Consider the following 20,101-nt stretch of genomic DNA (forward strand, 5'->3'; position numbering starts at 1 on the left):
TATTACCTTATTTGACCTATTGCTCTGAAATTTGGGAACATCATGTAAAACATCCATCCATCACTCCATCCATCCTTTATATGTTGCTCAATTAAACTGCAAAAGGAGTCCACAAATTAACTATTAAAAAAAAAATCCAACCCCTTGAAAATTATGGACATTATTAAATTAGGATTATGTTATCTTTAAACAGTGAGATGCTCTCTTATTGTAAAGATACATCACCGGAAGTAGTCATGTAAAAAGTGATACACTGACAAATAAAACATACTTGTATGTTGTGTATTTCCGTGTGCAAATGGAATGGAGCGTTGAACAGAAAACCGTTGTGTTCTTACATATGGAAAAATTTATCACAACAGCTGCGCCCACCATTGAAATAGATCAGTGTAGAATATAACTGCTTTTACAATGTATAAACAGGTAAGATTGTTTAGCGTTATTAACTCCTTTATTACAGACTCCTTGTCCTATGTAAACTAAATAAGTTTGTGTAAGATTTAATATTGTCTGTTACCGGGCACGAGTTTTCGACCCCATGTCGCACACTCAGAACAGCTTTTGCTGCCGTGTGCCCATTTTACATGCAAATACAAGTATAATTCAGCTGCACTTTCGTTTCAGGAGTCTGTACCAATACTTTACAGAAGACTGTTGCTCTCTCTCTAACGTTGCAAGGCCTAACTGATTCAAAAAGACTGACAACACAATACCTCTTAGTAAACTAGCTCCTTTCTGTTCACCACCATGTCAACATGCTAACAGTGGCAAACCAGCTCATCAGCAAAAAAATAACAAATTAAATAATAATAATAATAATTTTAAAAAGGACACATTTACAGATGGCACAACTGAGTGGATGAAACAATTTATTCACACTCTTACGTCTCAAATTTTAGGGGCAGTCTGGAGCCATGCTATGTCTCCTGGTTGGGATGGAACACCTTGGTTGACACGTTTGTTTTTGTGAATGTTTAGGCCCTCAGAAATGTGCTTGTTCCGCCAGAAGAACAATTTTTTCATTTACGATATATAGTATATAATAACCTTCTTGGTTGAGGTGGTGACTATGTTACAGAGCGCACATACAAGCATGAATCGCACTAAAGGGATTATGGGGTCGACTATGAAGTGTGTTGAATGGCTGGATGATAAAGGAGACCCTTGAGGGTCAGCAGGAAAAACAAGATGAATTTGCTCGCTGTATTGGTGTAGTTAATGTATGTCATCTTCATGCCGTTTCTACTGGAGCTCATCTATTGTTTGCCATTTAACAACCTTGCACCCTATGCGGCCGGAGGCTTCGAACACGACTCCAACAGCATTAGAAGTGAAAATGTTTATAATTTGGGTTTACAGTGTGTGATCTCGTCAAAGGGAAACAAATTAGTACACGAGGCCTTGACTGTATATGCCTTGGCTCTTCCAGACAAGCTTTACTGCGTGTTAGCAAAGCATCTTGCCCACCCCAAGAGAAAGACTGAAAATAGAGCTGCTGAGAGTTGAATTTCTTCTTGTTTGAAGGGCGGATCCAAATGTAGGGCATCCACGAGAGCGTAATTTGCCAGCAGCTCCCAATATGTTGACTAATTCATTGTGAGACCATGTTTGCATGATCCCTTGTCCCAAATTGACTATTTCTTTGTATGTATATACAAAGTTTAATGGCTGCAGAGAAATGTGGTCACAGTTATATACTCCAGGATGATGATATATGCAGTATTATATTGATCGCACATAGTTTGGGTTTGAAATATTTCTTCTGTGACACAAGTCCAGCAACTTTTCTGACACACATTGAATGATCAAGAAGATGACAATGTAACAGCAAAATTCATGGCATGGCCTATACAAATCAGACTTCAGCACGATATCTTTGTTAAAGAATTCAAATGAAGGCATCCCACTGTCATACATCTCGGCAGGGGTGCTCAGCGTTAACATGCAAAACCCGGCGACGCGGTTCGGGGCCTGTGAGCCGCCGGGGTGCCCCGTGGTTCGCTCTCCCCTCCCCCTTCCTCCCCCTTGCTGCCTCTCCCTCCTTGCCTCTCCCCGCCCGTCCTCCGCCTCCCTGTCCCTTCTCCCTCGTCACCCTTCCTCCTTCTCTTCCCCTCTCTCTGCGGCCCTGCCGCTGCCCCTTACCCTTCTTGTCGTCTCCTTCCCCCCTCCCTTCTCCCTCCCCTGTACACCTTCCTTCCCCTCCCCTGGGCCGGGGGCTCCATCCGTGGCCCGGCACTCCGGGGGCCGGGGGGGTTTGGTGTTGTACCCGCCCCGCTCCGGTGGACCTCCTGGCACCTCGGGCGGGCCCCAGTATCTGGGGGGCGAGCCCTATCGCCCCGCCGGGCTGGTCCCATATGCCCGCCGGGGTCCCGGTGGGGTGGGTGGGGGTTTGGCGCCCCCTGCCCCCGCCCGGTTGGGGGGGGGGCCCGCTGGTCGCTCCTCTTAACTCACTGCACTAGGTTTGCACAATACACTTTTATAGACATATAGGGCACATAACACACTTTTTGGGGGGGGGGGGGGGTAGGGTGGAAACACCGTCTTCGCCCTACAACTGCAGTAATAATTGATACAGCTATTGGGTGTCATTGGATTGTGCAAGTGTACCTAATGAAATGTCCAGTGCGCGCAGTAGAGAAGAACTACTTATGAACAAGTACATTCCTGAAGGCTGTTCCTTGCTTGAATTGTTACGAATTGTCATTATTTTTTCATTGTTCTATTTCAGCCTTCCTGCTTGGTCATTTCCGCAAACAATGCCCGGGAAGCTTTCTGCTTTTTCTGTCCAACCTTGCATGCACATACGCACAGACACACAACAACACCGAACAACTAGAGCACATTACCATACTGAGGCTATGGGGATGGTATGTTCGTACGCGCATTTGGCGGCGTAAAATTCTGTGGAAGTTGGCATGAGTTGTGGCAAAACAACTGTGCTTGCTGATGTGGCTAAATAAATAAAAAGCCTGACTTTCTGAATTCCTGAGAAATGTTTATAGCTAACACACAGTATGCTCATATGTCCGAATCTTTCTAACTCAAATGTAGGATAACTTCTGTACTATAAAACCCAAATATCTGGTCATTACAGCATATTTCAGGGATAAAAAAGAAAAAGCACCCTGTATAGGAAGCCAGTGTCTAGCCTTCTCTTAATCCATCTTTTCCTTACAAGGAAGTAGAGGCCAACGTCAGTGTGCAATTAGCTTGACAGCGTCAGTGTTTGACAAAAGAAGAGTGTGAGTTAAAGTCTCCCCAGGGAGGGACATGAAGCACCAAGCCAAAGGATGTACAGCAATGTGTTGTCACCGGTCCCAGGACAACCCACAGCTAAGCTCTGTATCAAAGTGACAGCGGAGGAGGGAGCTTAAGTGTGCCAGGATGGTACAAGAATATGCATGAAGAAAAAAAAAGACACGTCTAGACGACGATGCTTCAATTCACAACGCTTGGCACTGAAAAGGCAGGGGATAAATTGGATGCTAACACAGCTCTATTTCCCAGCCAACTGTTTTGTTCCACCATTTTTTCCCCACAAATTGTATTCCATGTCAAATCTGTACCACCGAAGATGCTAACCATCTTCTGCCTTCCACTTGTCACCCTTCTTGTTCCTTCATCCTGACAAATTCAGTTGCTCTTTCAATCTTAACCACATCATTAGCCTCTTTCACACCGAGATCCTGCCGTCGCTGGATCTGATTTTACCTTTTTTTGGACAAAAATACATATCTTTTGCTTTCAATACACACGGTGAAAGAAGTGAATGCAACATTACAGTATTACACATTTTACACAGTTAATATTCTGCCTTCATTATAACCTTGAAAGCCGGGAGATCTGTGGTTGCCTTCGTTACATCCATTCCATTTCAGCCTCTTTCACAAAAAACAACATCTGACCTTGTTGGGCTGTTGAATAGGGTTGATCTCAAATGACATCACGTTTTCCTCATTAATATGCACGAGTCGGACAAAATAAGAGTAAACGGTGGTTGACATGCGGAGACCTCAAAGTGGGCGGAAAGAAAGCAGTTTTTGTAAGATTTATTGTATGATCGTTGTTGCCACTCCGGTGCGGTCTAGATGACTGCTAATATCGTGTCGGTCGCTAATTTTCACGAAAACGAAACACATTAAAGTCATGATTTTCTTTTGAAGATTTTAAGCCTACCTTTTGGCTGTTACTTCGGTCTAGTTACTTTTGTTAAAGTGGCGTGGTGACACACACATCTTAGTGACACTGATCAACTAACATGTTATAGACTTAGGGTTCTGATACTTTATATAAATTTTCACATCCAAGCAGAAGTGGCTTTTGTAGGTAAACGCAAGGTATTTTTGGTGTATTTACACCATGATGTATAGTAGCTAGCATGTTATAATAGGCAGCAAGCAAGGCTAACGCTGAGAGAGCAGACAAACATACCTGCAATCGATTGGTTCTGGATTTTCAGCTGCTAGCCCATTATGACCGATTGATTTGATGGGATTTCTTCACATTCAAATTTTTTGACATCCTGTTATTTTGGGGGTTTTATCAACTGGAAGCCCAAATAATGTAAAAATAAACAAATAAATACTTGAAATCACTTAAATTGTGGGCCCTGAATCTATAATCTATGAAAGTTTGACTTTTTGAATGGAATTATGAAAATTATTAAACTTTTCGAGGATATTAAAAAATTTTGACGAGCACCTGTATCGTTGTCTTCTGTGACATTTTTCGCGTAAATTACTGCCGTTTAATTGTACATGCTTGAACCCAGCGGAGACATTCCTCTGGAAACTCCCTTCATTCGATCCCGGTCACAACATCGCCAGTTACATAGCCGCAGACACCAAAGCAGCAAAAGTTTGTTGTAACCATAATACGTCTGTTTAGTATATTCATGGCGAAATAGAGAGTCAAGTCACAAGTTTTGCCTTGTACAAATACACGCCCTCAGTCGCCTGCCTGTGTTTCTTGTTCGAAAATCAACTGGCCACGCCCATGCGCTGTTCTAAAAATAGTAGTTTGGGCGTAATTGTAAACTGCCCTATTAAACTATGCAAACTCTGTTTGTTTCATTATTTTTTTAAAGAATAGGAATCGAATTGAGGAACTGGAGTCGTCCAAATTCAAACAATGCCCAGCCCTAAGAGCCTGACAACATTCCGACAGACCGTTTACATGATCAAAATTAACTTCTGATCTGATTGTCAAAAGGCATATTGCACTCCTAGGAACACAAATCAAAATTGGCCAGCTTATTCTGACTGAGGTGTTTATATGGAGCATTTTCATTTTGTTTCGGATTTTAACTTGGTTCAAATTGGAATACAAGGCTCCATGTAAACCCTGCAACTGATGGATGATCTTCACTTTATTGAATATATCAGATGGGTTAAAACAAAAGTGATAGAAAAATTTGATATTAGCATTTTTAACAATAACAATGTTAGCTTAAAATATAAATAGCAAAGTCACACGTTTTACTTATATCATGTCTCCTCCTCATAAGCACAGCTCATTGCTTTACATCCAAGCCAGTGGGAAAAGGCACCACACTACTACCTGTTCAGTAGTTTAGCAAACAGTGCCAAGTGCAGTGTGTAAGCCTTAATATGGAAAAACAGTTCTGTCATAGTGTATAAGCATTATCTAGCATTGCAAAATGATTACGTTGATTTATCTAAGTGCTCACCTCTACTTGTAACTCTCTAAATTTGTGCTTTCACTAGCAGTGTCTGTTAATAAACTTTAATCATTTGACCCCGACATGTTCTAAGGCAGTATCAACTAGTATCAATATACCAAAGCTAAAGAAAAGAAAACCCTGCATCTTTCTCACATTATTTGGGAATTCCTGTTGCATGTCTCCCTCTTATCTTAAGTCTACCAATCTGTGACTCATCCTCATCCCTGAGGTGTGCAGACATCTAAGTGCATGGATAAAGATCATACGGATGCCCTCAACCTCCAGCTTTGTGTACTGCTATGCTGTTTTCTTCTATCCTACCTGATCCCACATGATTTTCACTTTGTGTGTCAACCGATACAGGATTCGAGGGGTTAAATGCTCGCATCAGTACCTTCTGTTTATCAGTATCAGCCATCCCTTCCAAACAACTGTGATTCCATCAGTTTTTCCCCCTCTCGCCTTTGTATGCCCCACATCCCTCCTTTCCCACTGCTTCTATTTTTTATTTATGCATGCTCTGATGGATGGCTGAATGTGAGGTGGAAGGAAGGAGAATGGGAGACAGCTGAAGAAAGGCGACGTTAGGTTTAGCTTTGGTGAATGCCAAGTGACTTAGCAAACACAATCAACATCAAAAAGCTCACAAGATAAAATTTTGTGTGTTCATTTCTAATGTTAGGCACACTAATAGGAGCAGCCTGTTATTTTACAGACATTTTAAGAGTTTTAAAAAAACAATATATCGTCGCTGTTGGGCGGAATGCTTATGTACTGTGAAAATGACAACTTTTCAGGAAGTAAAAAAAACCAAACCCCAACAACAAAAAAACTGCTTGTTTTGAGTTCCCAGACACCGCTTTGTTCAAATTGTATTATACCTTATTTACCATTTCACACTCACATCAACACAACACTACCCAAAAAATACATTCAATCAATAATTTAACTCTTTGACTGCCAGACGTTTTCAGAAAAGGGATGCTGTGAGTGCCAGCCGATTTAAGCATTTTGACTGATGTTTCAAGGTCCACAGAAAATTATCTGTTTGGACTATGGAAACACACATACTACCAAATGTAAGATTGAACTTTCATCTTTCATCAGAAAAAAAAAGTTTGTTTCTACCTTATTCCGTTCTTTAGTAATCAACAATAGAAAATGGTTAGTTTCACCCGAATGCGCTTGTTTTGGACCAAAATACGGAGAAATCAAGCTTTTAGTGAAACGATATTATTTCATGCACTCTACTGAATTTTACACTTCTTTTTGTCCATGAATGATGCCACAAACACCTAAATAGTGCTTTACTTCTATAAAACACTACCACCAAGAATGAAAAAGTGTTTTTTGATAGCAAAATACGTTTATTTACATTCAACAGTGTAACAATTTGACAACAATTTGGCAAACTATTTACAAATGTGTGCAACTGTGGTACTATTTACAATTATGTGGATGTTTCAACGACAGTTTTTCTTTTTGTGTAACACTCCCCTGCGTGCAAGGAGACACAACAGGATTTGCACAACAGATTAGTTTCACTGCGATTGCCTCTTCGCGTGCAGAAGCTACACTTTCTTGCAGGCCGTTTTTTCCGGGGAATAGCAAGTATATACTGCAGTGTGTGTTGCCATCAAGTCTACTATCAGGATCATGCTACGGTTACGTTACGGTGGTGTTACGTCTGGCTTCCTCATGTCCTTCAGCTCCTATACGGGTGGTAGATGTTCTGATCCATCTTATCCACTCCATTCATGGTGGCATCGTAGTCCAGAACCAGTGTCTTCTCCGTGATCAGACTGTACCCGTTCCTCCGATGAATATGCATTGGACTCGGGGTACTCTCCATCGCCCGATCGAATGTCCGCTTGTGCAGCTCCGCGTTTTCCGGCGTTAGCAGCGCTAGCCGGTGAGGCTTTATGACGTGAGAATAACGGCCGCGTCAATGCTTCCAACTGTGGCGTCAACCTCGGGAGTCACCATCATCATCATCATCAATGTGCATTGGTCGATGCTTTTCGACTACTCTCCATCGTCCGATCGATTGTCCGCTTGTGCAGAAGTGCCCGTTCGGTTGTGCTGCGCGTTTCCCAGCGTTAGCATCGCTAGCCAGTGAGGCTTACTATGTGATCGTAACGGTCGCGTCAATGCTTCCAACTTTGGCGTCAAGCTCGGAGTCACCATCATCATCATCGTCGACATCAATGCGCTTTTTAGTATTGATCGATGCTTTCCGTCTTTGAAAAAAATGCTCAAGCGTGAGCTGCTTGCAACCGGTCGCCATTGTTGCTTCATCAGCCATTGTTGCTTCATCAGCCATTGTCCCCTCAACACTCTAGCTCCGCTTCACGTCTTCTACTGACGCCCACCCAAAACGAGTCATTATACTAACTAGATCTGCTTGATACTTTCAGCACAGCTGCCCAAGGCTTTCCTCCACCCGTTTCCAAAAAAACCCTAAAAAAAACATAGTGAACGTCTTTTAACGTCTTCGGCGCCCCTCCGTAGGTTTTTACTAAACGTTATATAACGTTTATGGCAGTCAAAGAGTTAATATGTAAAAAATGAATAAATTAATATTATGCGGACATTGATGATAGTACAAAGACGGACGGGGCTGGCAGCAGGCGTGCACTTTTTAAAGTCTGCATTTATGCTGAGCCCCCAAGCTTTTAAGACATCACAAAAGCCAATGTCTGTCCTACATCATCTTCACAAACACCTTCATAAGTTCTTAAGCCATGAGTAATGCAACTGAAAATCGAAAATCAAATTAAATCGGTCTGGAGTGAATCAGCCCTACCATCTATCCACCCCCCTTTTTTTAATTGCCTCCCAACCCCACCCTTTTAATTGGTTAACACTTGGTAAAAATAACAGACTAAGTGGAGAAGGACCCTTAGTATCGATCAGAAAAATTGTCTTGACAAAATTTGGACATATGACAGCAACGATATGGTAGTCCAGGAATACTTGTTTTTACAGCCAATAAAACTGTCAAACTGCCAACTGTGTGTCTGGCTGTTTTCACTTTTTTCTTCAATAAGTCAAAATCAAGCTGTACCAAAGGGCATCTGCAGGTTTTAAAGAAGCCAAATTGAAGACTTTAAAATGTTATTTAGTCACTTTAATCAAATTTAAGAGTGATTAATCATCAAAAGTGGTCCAAACTGAGTCAATATTGTATTACATAATTTCAGGAATTAACAATAGAATATAAGCAATTTTTGAGGATCTACAGACACAATGACAGGAATTGCAAAGTAACTTACAACTCAATAGTATATTATCAATGATATTGATAAATATTCAGTTAGATATTCCACCAACGAAAAAATAACATTGTATGCAAAAAAAAGTAACTACACAGAAGTAGTATTTTCTTATAGGCACAAATAATACAGTACAAAGGCGCTAAATAGGAAATAATCATAGAAACCTATCGTATTATTATATCATTATTCATGACAATATAGACACGGCCATTGCTGGTTTGAGAAGGCCACCACAACATGCTTCATTGCCTCATGGTGACCCTGTTCCAAAAAGGCTTAATCCGCTCATCCATTTTTGGAGCTGCTTGTCCTCAGTAGGGTCATGGGTGTATTGGTGCTTATGACTTTGAATGAATATGAATTTTAGTCCATATCGCTGAGTTAACATTTTGATTACCCATTTATCTACTGATAACATTCAGTATCTTGCTCAGGCATACTTCAACATGGTCACAATGACCTGGGATTGAAACCACAAGCGCAGTGGATATAATACATACAAATGCATTGCAATATCAATGTAACTAAAGAAAAGGAAACCTTGTGAGAAATATTTGCTCCATAAACCAAAGTAACAATGATCAGAGCTCTATCTCAACGGTGTTGTAAATTGTCATGATTTATCAAAGATAATAGCTGAAGTTGGTGTACTAATACTATACTTGAGAGGTAACTAACAAGACAATATTGCAATAATGTATGTTGTTTTCCTTCAAAAAGTCTATCTGCATTAACTAGCAAGACGACTAAAGTGAATGATTGTACAGCAGAGGGCGAAAGCCGCCCAAGGATGACAAGAGAAGCCCATGGGCCTCTCCAAAAACAGCAGACTATTGATGAGACATTGTGAGGCAACAGTCAACAACAAGAATCTGAACTATATGCACATGATGTGTGTTTAGTTATGGAAGAACCAGAGGTGAGTACTGACCTCTTGTCCAGAGAGGTAGTAGGCTGCCAAAAGGCCACCGATGAAGCGGATGTTGACTTCAAACACAGACACCTCGACATTCTGCGACAATGGGAAACGGCAAAGTAGTACATCAGAGAGAAATAGAGAAATGCTTATGAGAAAATAGTTAGCAAAAAGTTTTCAATTTTCTAGGACAAAGTTGTACAACCAGCACAAGAGCTGATATAATTTATTTGTATCTCAGTTTGTTGTTTTTAATATTTGAAGACCATGGTCATTTTGTAATGTTACAAGAAAATGCGATTAATTTGCTAAGAATATACATTATAACCGCTGGCAAGTCGTGTCTGCTTAGTTTTCCCGACAGACGGAAAAAAAATATGCTGCAAAAGTAGTACACCATGCAAGTCTAGTTCTTAGACTAATTGAAGACTACAATGTTAATAGGTGTGAATTTAAGTGTGAATAGTGAGTATGTCCAGAAATTGGCTAGTGAGATCTAGAAAATGGAAGGGAGGAATAGCATTTGGTGTTCAGACGTTCGGCACATTTGTCAAGTGGGCAGCACATCTGTCACACAGTTTAGGGCTTGTGGGTTTGAATCCGGGCTCCATCCTGTGTGAAGAGTTTGACTCTTCTTATGCTTGTGTGGGTTTTCTCTAGATACTCGCCATATGCATGTTGAAGACTCTAAATTGTCTGTAGTTGTGAATGTGATTGAAAATGGCTGTTTGTCTCTTATGTGCCCTGTGCTTGCTTGGTGACCAGTCCAGGGCGAAAAGCACCTTTAGCCCAAAGTCAACCGGGATGTTAAAGCCTTTCTGAAGGCCTGCGGCTCTTGCGGTGTTTCATTTCAGATTCACACTACTATGAACAGCCATAAAACTACTATATATCCCTCACAGCTGTCACGTGTCTGTCATAATCGCACAGCGACGGAAATGAAAAGTGCAAGGTTTTATCGAGAATCCTTCCTCTAATGGAGCTCATAACTGTAAGTGAAGAGGATGGGAGGCGTGAGCAGAAGTTAAGCTTAATTTATGTTTGTTTGCAAAGCACAGTAAAACTGTATGTTGATGAAACCCAGGTGCACTCAACTGCTGCATTTGCATCACTCCATCCTCCCTCAACAGAACAAAACAGAGCGATAGTGAAAGCAATGACAGCAGCATGGTTGCAGGAATTCATGCAGTTTATGACCCGGAACCTTCTTGGAAATGCTGTGGAAACTAAGGGACCCAAAAATATTTGTTATTTGCTCACAGTTTCCATCTGAGCTTTTAGTTTTTAGGAAAAAGAAATGGAATAAATCTTAAAGGCAATCAAGTTGATCGATCTCAAGGGGCTGCCATTTTTCCCGTCACGGCTCACTAGTTTTCTGGGTCTGGTCATGTGACATTCACAAGCTGAGCCCTCAGGCACTGTGATGTCATTTTCAGTTGACAAAATGGCCAACCCCTGAGATGGCTAAAACCAGGTGGATTTTCTGCTTAACTCTTTTACTGCCAAACGTTATTCAAAGAGACAATCACGAGAGAGCCAGACAATTTCAAGCATTTTCACTCATCTTTCAAGGCAAACAGAATATTGTGTGCAATGACTACATAAACATGGTGGATACCACATGAAAGATTGGATTTCATTCTTTCATTACAAAAAAAAGTATGTTTCTACCTTATTTCATTCTTAATCACCATTTGAAAATAGGTAATTTGAGTGACATCAAGAGAGAATGGAAAAAAAATATGGAGAAAACAAGCTTTTTGTGAAAAGATACATTTTCTCCACAACAGCGACTTTGACACTACTATTTTTTGTTTAGTGACGCTTTGTGAATTAGATTTAATGTGACAAACGCTTTGGTCATTCACGTCATCCTTGAAAACATTTCCTAAGATCCGTCATGTTTTCATGTAATTTGACACTCGGGAGCCCATTGAAAAGAGATACAATGCTGCCATCTGCTGGCCATAGTTAGTGGGTGTTTTGGGATTTTCACAACCCCATTCACAGACCAGTGCTGCACAAGACAGTGCACTCCCCATTGAGGAAAAAAATAACTTAGGTGGCATCAATTGACGTTATTGCCGGTATACAGTGGGCGTGTCCTTACATCAATTGATGTTTTGGGCGGTAAAAGGGTAATTCATATTCCACAAACACAATATTAATCAGAATACTGTGCCTAGACTAATGGGGCACATAAACATATTGGATTTATTTTATTTTTTTACTTGACTTCCCCTTTAAAAGCGGTGCAGCCCAAGACCTACAAATAGTCTCTGGGAGCCTTATGGTAAAATGAATAGGAAGTGAGTTATTTTTTGAATGTTCAATTTTGGCAAATTTTGGCACATATACAGGGGGTCATACTTTTGCCCACTTCTCCTACATGTTTCAACTGATTGACTCTACTGACTCAACTATCGAATCTTTTGAAAATTGATTATCCTATTGATTATTCCATCCATTAATCGAGTAATAAAAAAAGATTCAAACAGCATATCATGCAAAAAAGTAGGACAAAAAAAACAAGCAGGACTCGTTTCACTTGTAGAAACTGCTGATTGCTCGTTTCCACCGCTCCGAACAATGGCACCTTGGGAAAGGACAAGCCAGTTGACATTGAGTTAAAACGGATTGGCATGTGTGGGCTAGCTCGGGAATATGCTCTGCCTGTCAGGGTGACTTGCAGCTGGGTCCCCCTCTTCGGCCCCTCTGTAAATAGAGATACCGGCGAGGATTTTGTGCTGAAAACTGACAGATGGGGCGGGGGGAATGAGTGGCTGCAACATACGTCTTTAAATTAAACAGTGGAGCATAGTACGGCGACATTGAGGAGTTTCAAAGGGTGTAAATAATGAAGCTGGTACAAAGTGTTCTAACTGCAGGATGGCATAAAAATGGAAAATTGATAGAGGATTTGGAGGGAGGCTTTTTAAATGGTACACCACTATACAGTAAATCAGTTCATATTCTCTTTGCTCTGGGCCAACATGAATGAATTATGTTTAATAGCAATCACTAAGATATACTTTCTACAAAGGATGTGAACAGATTAGTTTCAACTGAGAAGAAGGCATTTGAGGCTCTCAAATGCTTTTTGTTTAGCAGTAGAAATGATCTAAAACTCAGTTGTCATTCATATATAACCTACTTAGTGCATCTATTATGAGATGGAATTCCCCCAAGAGGCATTTTCTGCATTTTTTTATATACTGTATAAAAGGATCATAAGGATAAAGAATTAAAGCAAACTTTACACCCACTTTTTGGAGCTTCGCTTAACACAGGTGCAGTCCTGTCTCACTTATCCCACCCCACTCAACTACCAGGTGTGAAATGCAAGTACAACAGAGTTCCCATGATATGTGGTGGGAGGAGCTAGACGAATGCCACAAAGCAAGTAACTATTTGTACAAAAGCAGAAGCAGCAGTCCATCTTAACTTTGATCTTGCTGCTGAGAAAGTCCAATATTTCATAACCAATTTAATCTGTTATTGGGTTGTCTTGCTGAGTTCAAGCAGTGGCAAGATTGCCACACTTTTTGAGCAAATTAATTTGACTGTATTGAATGAGCAACCACAAGTGCTGACTACGGTATATATATTGCATATAAAAATTTCCATGACGAACACGTTCATGTTCAGGCGTAATTAAATCTACTTCATCAAGCTCAAACTTAACTCTTTTGACCGCTTTCACTAATTAATTACTTCATGTCTGCAGCACAGTGCCATTTGAAAAGCTCAGTTTCACAAGACTTATTAATGCAATAATGAATGGAGCCAATTAATTAGATGAAATTTGTGAGCGCGCTGGACCTAGAGTTTTGCTGATGGATTAATCACGTGAGGTCCCACCTTACACAAACTCGACGTAGAGTTATGTCACGAGCACGCCAGCGGTGACGTGTGTGACCTTGATCTTTTTGATGGTCATTTGTAAACTGGAAATTTTTGGAAATGTTTGAGATTCGTACGGTGCATGTGTAGCCTCGGACTAATGTGATGACGATGGATTTCTGGGTACATACAATACAAACAAGTGTAAAAGTGATGAGTCTGTGTAAAGGTGATGAGTCATTCAGGGTTATTTAGTACATTAGTCAACTCATTACCAAATTCTCGATTTAAGTTGTTAGCAGTTAAAATTATTGTTAGTGTTTATATATTTTCAGCCAAAGCAATGGAAAGACATATGTAAAAGAAAATGATTTATCTGTACTGTATATGGTCAAAAACATGCAAGCTCATTTGTGAAGAATGGTCTACAAAACCATTTTGTCTGGCCATTTTAAGAAAATTGCAGCAATTCAGTGTGGTATTGCGTTAGCTCCATTGCTACACTAATGCAGTGTCTGAGACAGTAACAACTGTTGTCTTTCTATTCAGTCATCTTTGTGCCACACTCTCCAGGCATAACCAATCGGCATCCTTGTGCCACACTCTCCGGCCATAATCAATTCACCCACGCTTGATTATATAACAGTTGGATTGAACATAAATTAATTAGGGATGCCTGGAGAGTGGGATTTAAAAATGCCCTTTTGTTATTGCTGTACTGGCCAATAGACAGCTGAATTCAAGAAACAATACACTCTGTGGCCTGTGCATGGCCTGCGCTAAAGGATAATTAGTTTGTGAGTTTTTCCTGTGATAAGAGTGACTTTAGATGCAACAGTAAAAATGTCTGAACAATGAATGAAGATCATTGGAACTGGAGCAATGCTATGGGTTTGCGGCAGCATGTTCACAGTGCTTTGTGTGCTAATACTGGTTCATGGCACTGCCTGAGGAGCATAGATGTAAACAACATTTTACATTACACTACACACACTACTATGTACAAAAAAAAACATACACACAAACTGGCGGTACTACCAGATATTTTAAATGGTATTCTTCCACAAGACATTTGTGTTTTATTATTATTTATTATTTGTCTTTGCTGTGCATCTTGCAGTCATTCTTTTTTGTCCAATCAGATTTCAGCTTCCAAGTGTTGCTATATCAGTGTTAACTTTGCCAACGCCTCCAGACTCCAAGTTGAAGGCCCCGTACAATTGAAACATATACTTTTTTATTTTTTAAGAATTAGAACCAATCAAATTACATGTTAAATACACAGAACTTTAATACCGTGTTCTCTCGCTTTAACGCGGTTCATTTATCGCGACTTCGCTGTATCGCAGATTTTTTTTAGTTCAATTTTGCATGCATTTTTTTTACAGTTATGTACCTATTTTATAAAATGTATGAAGGTTTGAACATTGAGAATGATTAAACAAGAGAAAAATGTGAGAAAATGTAAATGCCTCAATGAGAAAAGTGTATAAGCTGTGTGGTTTTAGAGCCTTAAAACATTTATAATAAATATAAAGCTAACAACTTCGCGGATTTCATTTATTGCGGGTATTTTTTGGAACCTAACCCCAGCGGAAAACGAAGGAACACTGTAAAGCCCACTGAAAGACTTTGGGGGACGTCAGCGTTTTTCCATCCTCTGATTGGTTCAGAGGTACTCAAGTGGGATTTTATTACAGCATGAAGTGCGGAGAGGACAACAAACTGTACATGACTGAAAATTCATTTTCAAGGTGGATTTTCAACAAAAATAAAAAAGAAGAAGAAACCTGGACATTGTGAGGATTACTCGGACAACGCTTACAGCTGCCTAGCTTCTTTTCATCCCGGTAACGGATTTATTCGGTACTTTCATCGTAGCAACAACTACAAACTGTAGCTCTCTGACCATAGCAACATTGCTAGCAAAAGAGAATAGAGTTTGTATATAGATAAGCATTTCTGGTGAGTATGATGTATTTTATTTTTAACATTTATTTTATTCCTTAGACAATGACTGAACTGCATTATACTATTGTGACAAGGTTTGGAGTTGACTGTTGGAATGGAGTCAGCTGGATGGACAGATGTTGTAATGGACGATTAACAGTAGGCTTTGATTATTTTGCCGTGAATGGCTCTGATTGGTCAATGGGCATACGTGGTCTTGGCAAGACGGGCACACCTCACAAGCTCTTAGCTTTGCAGTTGGTAGTGCTGGGCGATATGGAAAAATTCTTCTATCATGATAAATAGCCTATAACGATATGCCACGATATATTTTCAGTTATTCTTTAAAAAATTCTACAACACACTATGACTGTTTACGTTTTCTCATTTTATGTTTAAGTGACATTAAACAGATGTGTATCAAATAAGAAATGCATCCATTAGTAGTACTGCTATATAAAATTATCAAATGCAAACAGAAGAGGCACAATGACATATTTTTCACAAAATGTATTAATCTAAATAAGAGAGATAAAAAATGTTTACACAGAAATTAATTAAAAAAAATAAAATAAATGATGACCTTGTGTAGATTTGAAAAGTCAAAATCAAAACTCAGGACTACATTTTGAAAACAAATAACATTTAGTGATATTAAATGTATTCACTTTAGTATATCCATCCATTTTCTGACTTGCTTTATCAATATTAATAAACGTTTAATCCTCCTCCCGGCTGACGTACATGAAGTCATAACAATCACATCACTTCCTGTTTATCGATGACCGGTGTAGCATGAATTTGCTAAGTGTGAAGCATTAGTTTCTCTCTCCAGATACTCATTAAATTGCCTGATATTTTGCTGTTCAAAGTTGGATACGCTCCACTTTAACACGGTTCCAACGAGACTTTTGTGAAAAGTGTAATCGATCACCCAAGCACATATTGCCACGTCCACGCTAACATTTGCCGGTTAGAATAGCAGTTAGCACGGTTCTTCAGTCTTTCTCGCTTGTTAATCACTTCTCGTAATCGCTTCATGATAATGTCAGTACTTGCAACTTTAATACGCCACCATGGAGGCTATCATCGTTACTGACTTTAGGAGCGGAAGCGCAACGTGTTTATGTGCAGTATTAGCCAGCCGATGCTCGTTGCTATGCTAGTAGAACCGATTTCGTCTCAAGTTGAGTACCCGCTTGTAGGTAATGTAAACATCCCAGCGAAGCTTTTAGAAAAACTTAAAACATCTTTGTTTTAATGAGGCTAAAAATGCACGTCAGGTAGACACGCAAACTGCTATGCGAAAAGCCTTGTGTTGGCCAAAAGGAGCGGAGTATCCACTACCAGCATTCTTTGAGGTGGCTTTTTTTTTTTAAACATTTATTAATAATTACGGGTTTGTTGTTTCAGTTAAGTTTTTCAAAGTAGTAGGATTAGTTATTTACATTTACCCACTTTGTTTTCTATTAATTTTCATTGAGTATTCGGTTCAAATAATGGATGGATGATAGTTGGCACCATAAACTTGTAATGTACAACCAACTATGTATAAATGAATCACTGTTATGTGTTGTTCAGGTTGCCAGTTAGGGAAAGTCGTGTGAAATAAGCACGCAAATTAATGCTTTTGTCTAACAAACAAGCGGTGTGTCACTTATTTCGTTTGCTGTAAGTGACAATTGCCGATAGACATAATAGGGAAAAAAATGACACGATAATAAAAAAAAATTATCGTCGTCACGATATCGTCATAATGCCCAGCACTAGCGGTTAGCATCACAAAGTTGCCGGATCGCGGAAAAATAAACCACTGTGTAAAGAGTTTGACTGTTTGATTTCATCACCAAGCACTTTTCCGTTACGTTTGCTTTAATTTCCCAGTGAGTTTCAGTGAGCATTGGATTAACTTCTTCTACTACCTCTCTTTCCCAAAATCATGTCTTAATGTTGATGTGAGATTCCGCTTCTTGTGTCAATCTTATTTCTTAACTGATCTCCATCGTTTTACTAGCATTTCCTTCTATTCAAGGGCACTGCCACGGTGGTCCTCAGAGGTTAATTAAGCTTCTGTGTAACTCAGTATCTCACCGTTAAGATATTCTTTCCCATCTTGAGTTACAAGACATAAGGCAAGTGGAATGTCAAAACGGGTATTAAGAAAAAAAGAATACAAAAGAACAAGAGAAGGAAGGGCACATGGGAGACAGTGATGGACAGAATAAAGATTTCCAGGGAATTCTGCAGAAGAAAGAGCAGGACAGTGGGGCGCAGGAGACAGCTTGAATATTAAAAAATATGGAAGGAAGGAAATTCAAAAGTTAGTTTAAGATTGAACGCAGAAAACACTGTCACCACGTGGACAAGGAACAGAGAATAGGTGTTGTAGTTTCCCAGCATCTTTTTCTGACTGAAACGGTCAATACGTTGTCACTAGTACAGACGAAATTCTGGAACTACTGATACAATAATTATTTTGTAATGAAAAAAACCCCGCATAGTTAGGTACACACCACACTGAAGTCCAGATTCTGGTCAATCCACTCCTGCCCATCCTTGAACTCTTCGTGCAGGCCCATGATGTACAGCGTGTCCAAGGCGTCCACAATTGATGCTCCGAGTTGAGAATTACCTGCACAAGACAGATGGAAAACTCAAGAGGGGAAAATATTTGTTTTTTTCCTCAATTATCCATTCATCCATCCATCCATTATCTGTACCACTTATGCTCCCTAGAAATGTTGTTCAAAGTCCATCTCTGATATGGACAAGGAAACCAACAGGAACTCGTGCAATGCGGCTTCTGCACTCATTGTAATTCCGGGTGCGGATGAAGTTAAGGTCTCATGCAAACCCATCGTCAATTGCTAAGTATTTTATGCACATTGTCACGTTGTGTTTTTTTTCTCCCACAGACCGCTACATGCAATAGCCCCTGTTGTGATCACATGACCATATGAAGACAATCAAACCGCTTTTTTACCGGAAGAAATTTGCAGGATGTGCGGGGGAAGTAGAACATGGCTTGTTTCAAAGTTCAGAGGCTGACTCGGAAAACAAAGTTTTTAAGAATAAATAGACAGACAACTAAATCTCTATTCTTCCGGAAGCTGGCTCAAACCTTGTGTCCTATGCTGCGAGACTCTGGGTCTAATAGCAAGTGGGCCAGAAATTGCAAGAAAACCAAACTGAAAGTCCAATACAGCAGAGCTACACAAGACAACAAAGAGTAAATGAAAGCTCACTCCAGATAGCATGTATTTTGGTGCAACCGTCAACATGAACATAACGTTTTGATCATAAAGGAATGTGTCAATCATGCAGCTGCCAATACGTTATTACCCGTAGGTAAACAAAATCAGTTTTTTTTTTTTTTTTTACTTGAAATGTACATCAACATGTTTAGATTTAGTGTTACAGTGGACCACCGCATACACGCGGTTTGGCATCCCATGGACTTGCATATTTGTGGAACCCCCTCCCTCCCACACACATACACACACATTTTTTGTCTTTTTTTTTTTTTTTTTTTTTACTCCCATTTTTTTGTGGAAAACAAATTGGGTTAAATTTTTGGGGGTTTTGTTGTTTATTTTCCTCAATGCATTTCAATGGGCGACAATTGTACATGGATATTTTCTGGCCCGGTCCGTATCCACCCCGTGAATAACGAAGGTCCTCTGTATTTTAAACTTAACCTGAGATGCCTGTGTTGTTTGCTTTACTTCAAATTGTTTTCTAGCTTTATTTATTTATGTGTTCATTAATTAATTTATTCATTTATGTTACAAGCACCAAAATTGCACCTTGTACTGAAATTTAGGCCTGATATGTTTGTGCCCCTTTAGTGGACATTTAGGTTATTGGCGTATTTTTTGTTTGTTTTTTAATGTGAAGCGTTTTGTGTGTGGTTCAGAAACACTATGTATTTCTGTGTTTTTGGTAATACACTTGTTGCACATGTTTGTACGCTGTGGTCTTTAAGTAGGATCAAACTAGTTTAATTTATGTTACAGTCATCTGACTTTAACATAAATTAAACTATTTTCTATTAGTTTTTTCATGGAAAACAAAACATTCTATTTGCAAAAGCAGCAAAACCAAAAATGTTGCTTAAATGAAAACTGCCCCTTTGTCACGAGGTAGGTTGGTTAACAATCCACCTCCCAGCTCAGACATTATGAGTTTCAAATAAGGGCCCCTGAATTGAATGAGTTGACTACGCAAATTGAAACTTTTTGAGGTCCAGACCATTCCCCTGAGAAATCCCTGACCCCTCTGAATTTTTATTGAAGATCCCAGATTTAGACCCTCAACTCTACAAAAACTGCTTTTTCGTTTCCTGTTTAGATTTTTGGGTGTATTTATCCACAATTTGAGATAACAGACCATCTGTTAAACAAAGTGAAACCCACAATTATCAGTGAAATC

The 20,101-nt window shown here is 39.7% G+C and overlaps 1 protein-coding gene across 2 annotated transcripts in view; it reads right to left on the minus strand.

Annotated features, from left to right (window-relative positions):
* man1a2 (mannosidase, alpha, class 1A, member 2) overlaps positions 1–20,101 on the minus strand; it is a 72,113-nt gene that overhangs the window by 16,335 nt on the left and 35,677 nt on the right. For both annotated transcript variants that reach the window (XM_086091818.1, XM_086091819.1), the window contains exons 5-6: positions 18,184–18,302; positions 9,893–9,973 (exon numbers count right to left, since the gene is read on the minus strand). In XM_086091818.1, coding sequence (XP_085947944.1) covers positions 9,893–9,973; positions 18,184–18,302 — 200 coding nt within the window. The remainder of the gene's footprint in view (positions 1–9,892; positions 9,974–18,183; positions 18,303–20,101) is intronic.

This window comes from Leptonotus elevatus, chromosome 12 (assembly GCF_054856555.1).
Source record: "Leptonotus elevatus isolate MCC_2025b chromosome 12, RoL_Lele_1.0, whole genome shotgun sequence".
Taxonomy (NCBI): Eukaryota; Metazoa; Chordata; class Actinopteri; order Syngnathiformes; family Syngnathidae; genus Leptonotus; species Leptonotus elevatus.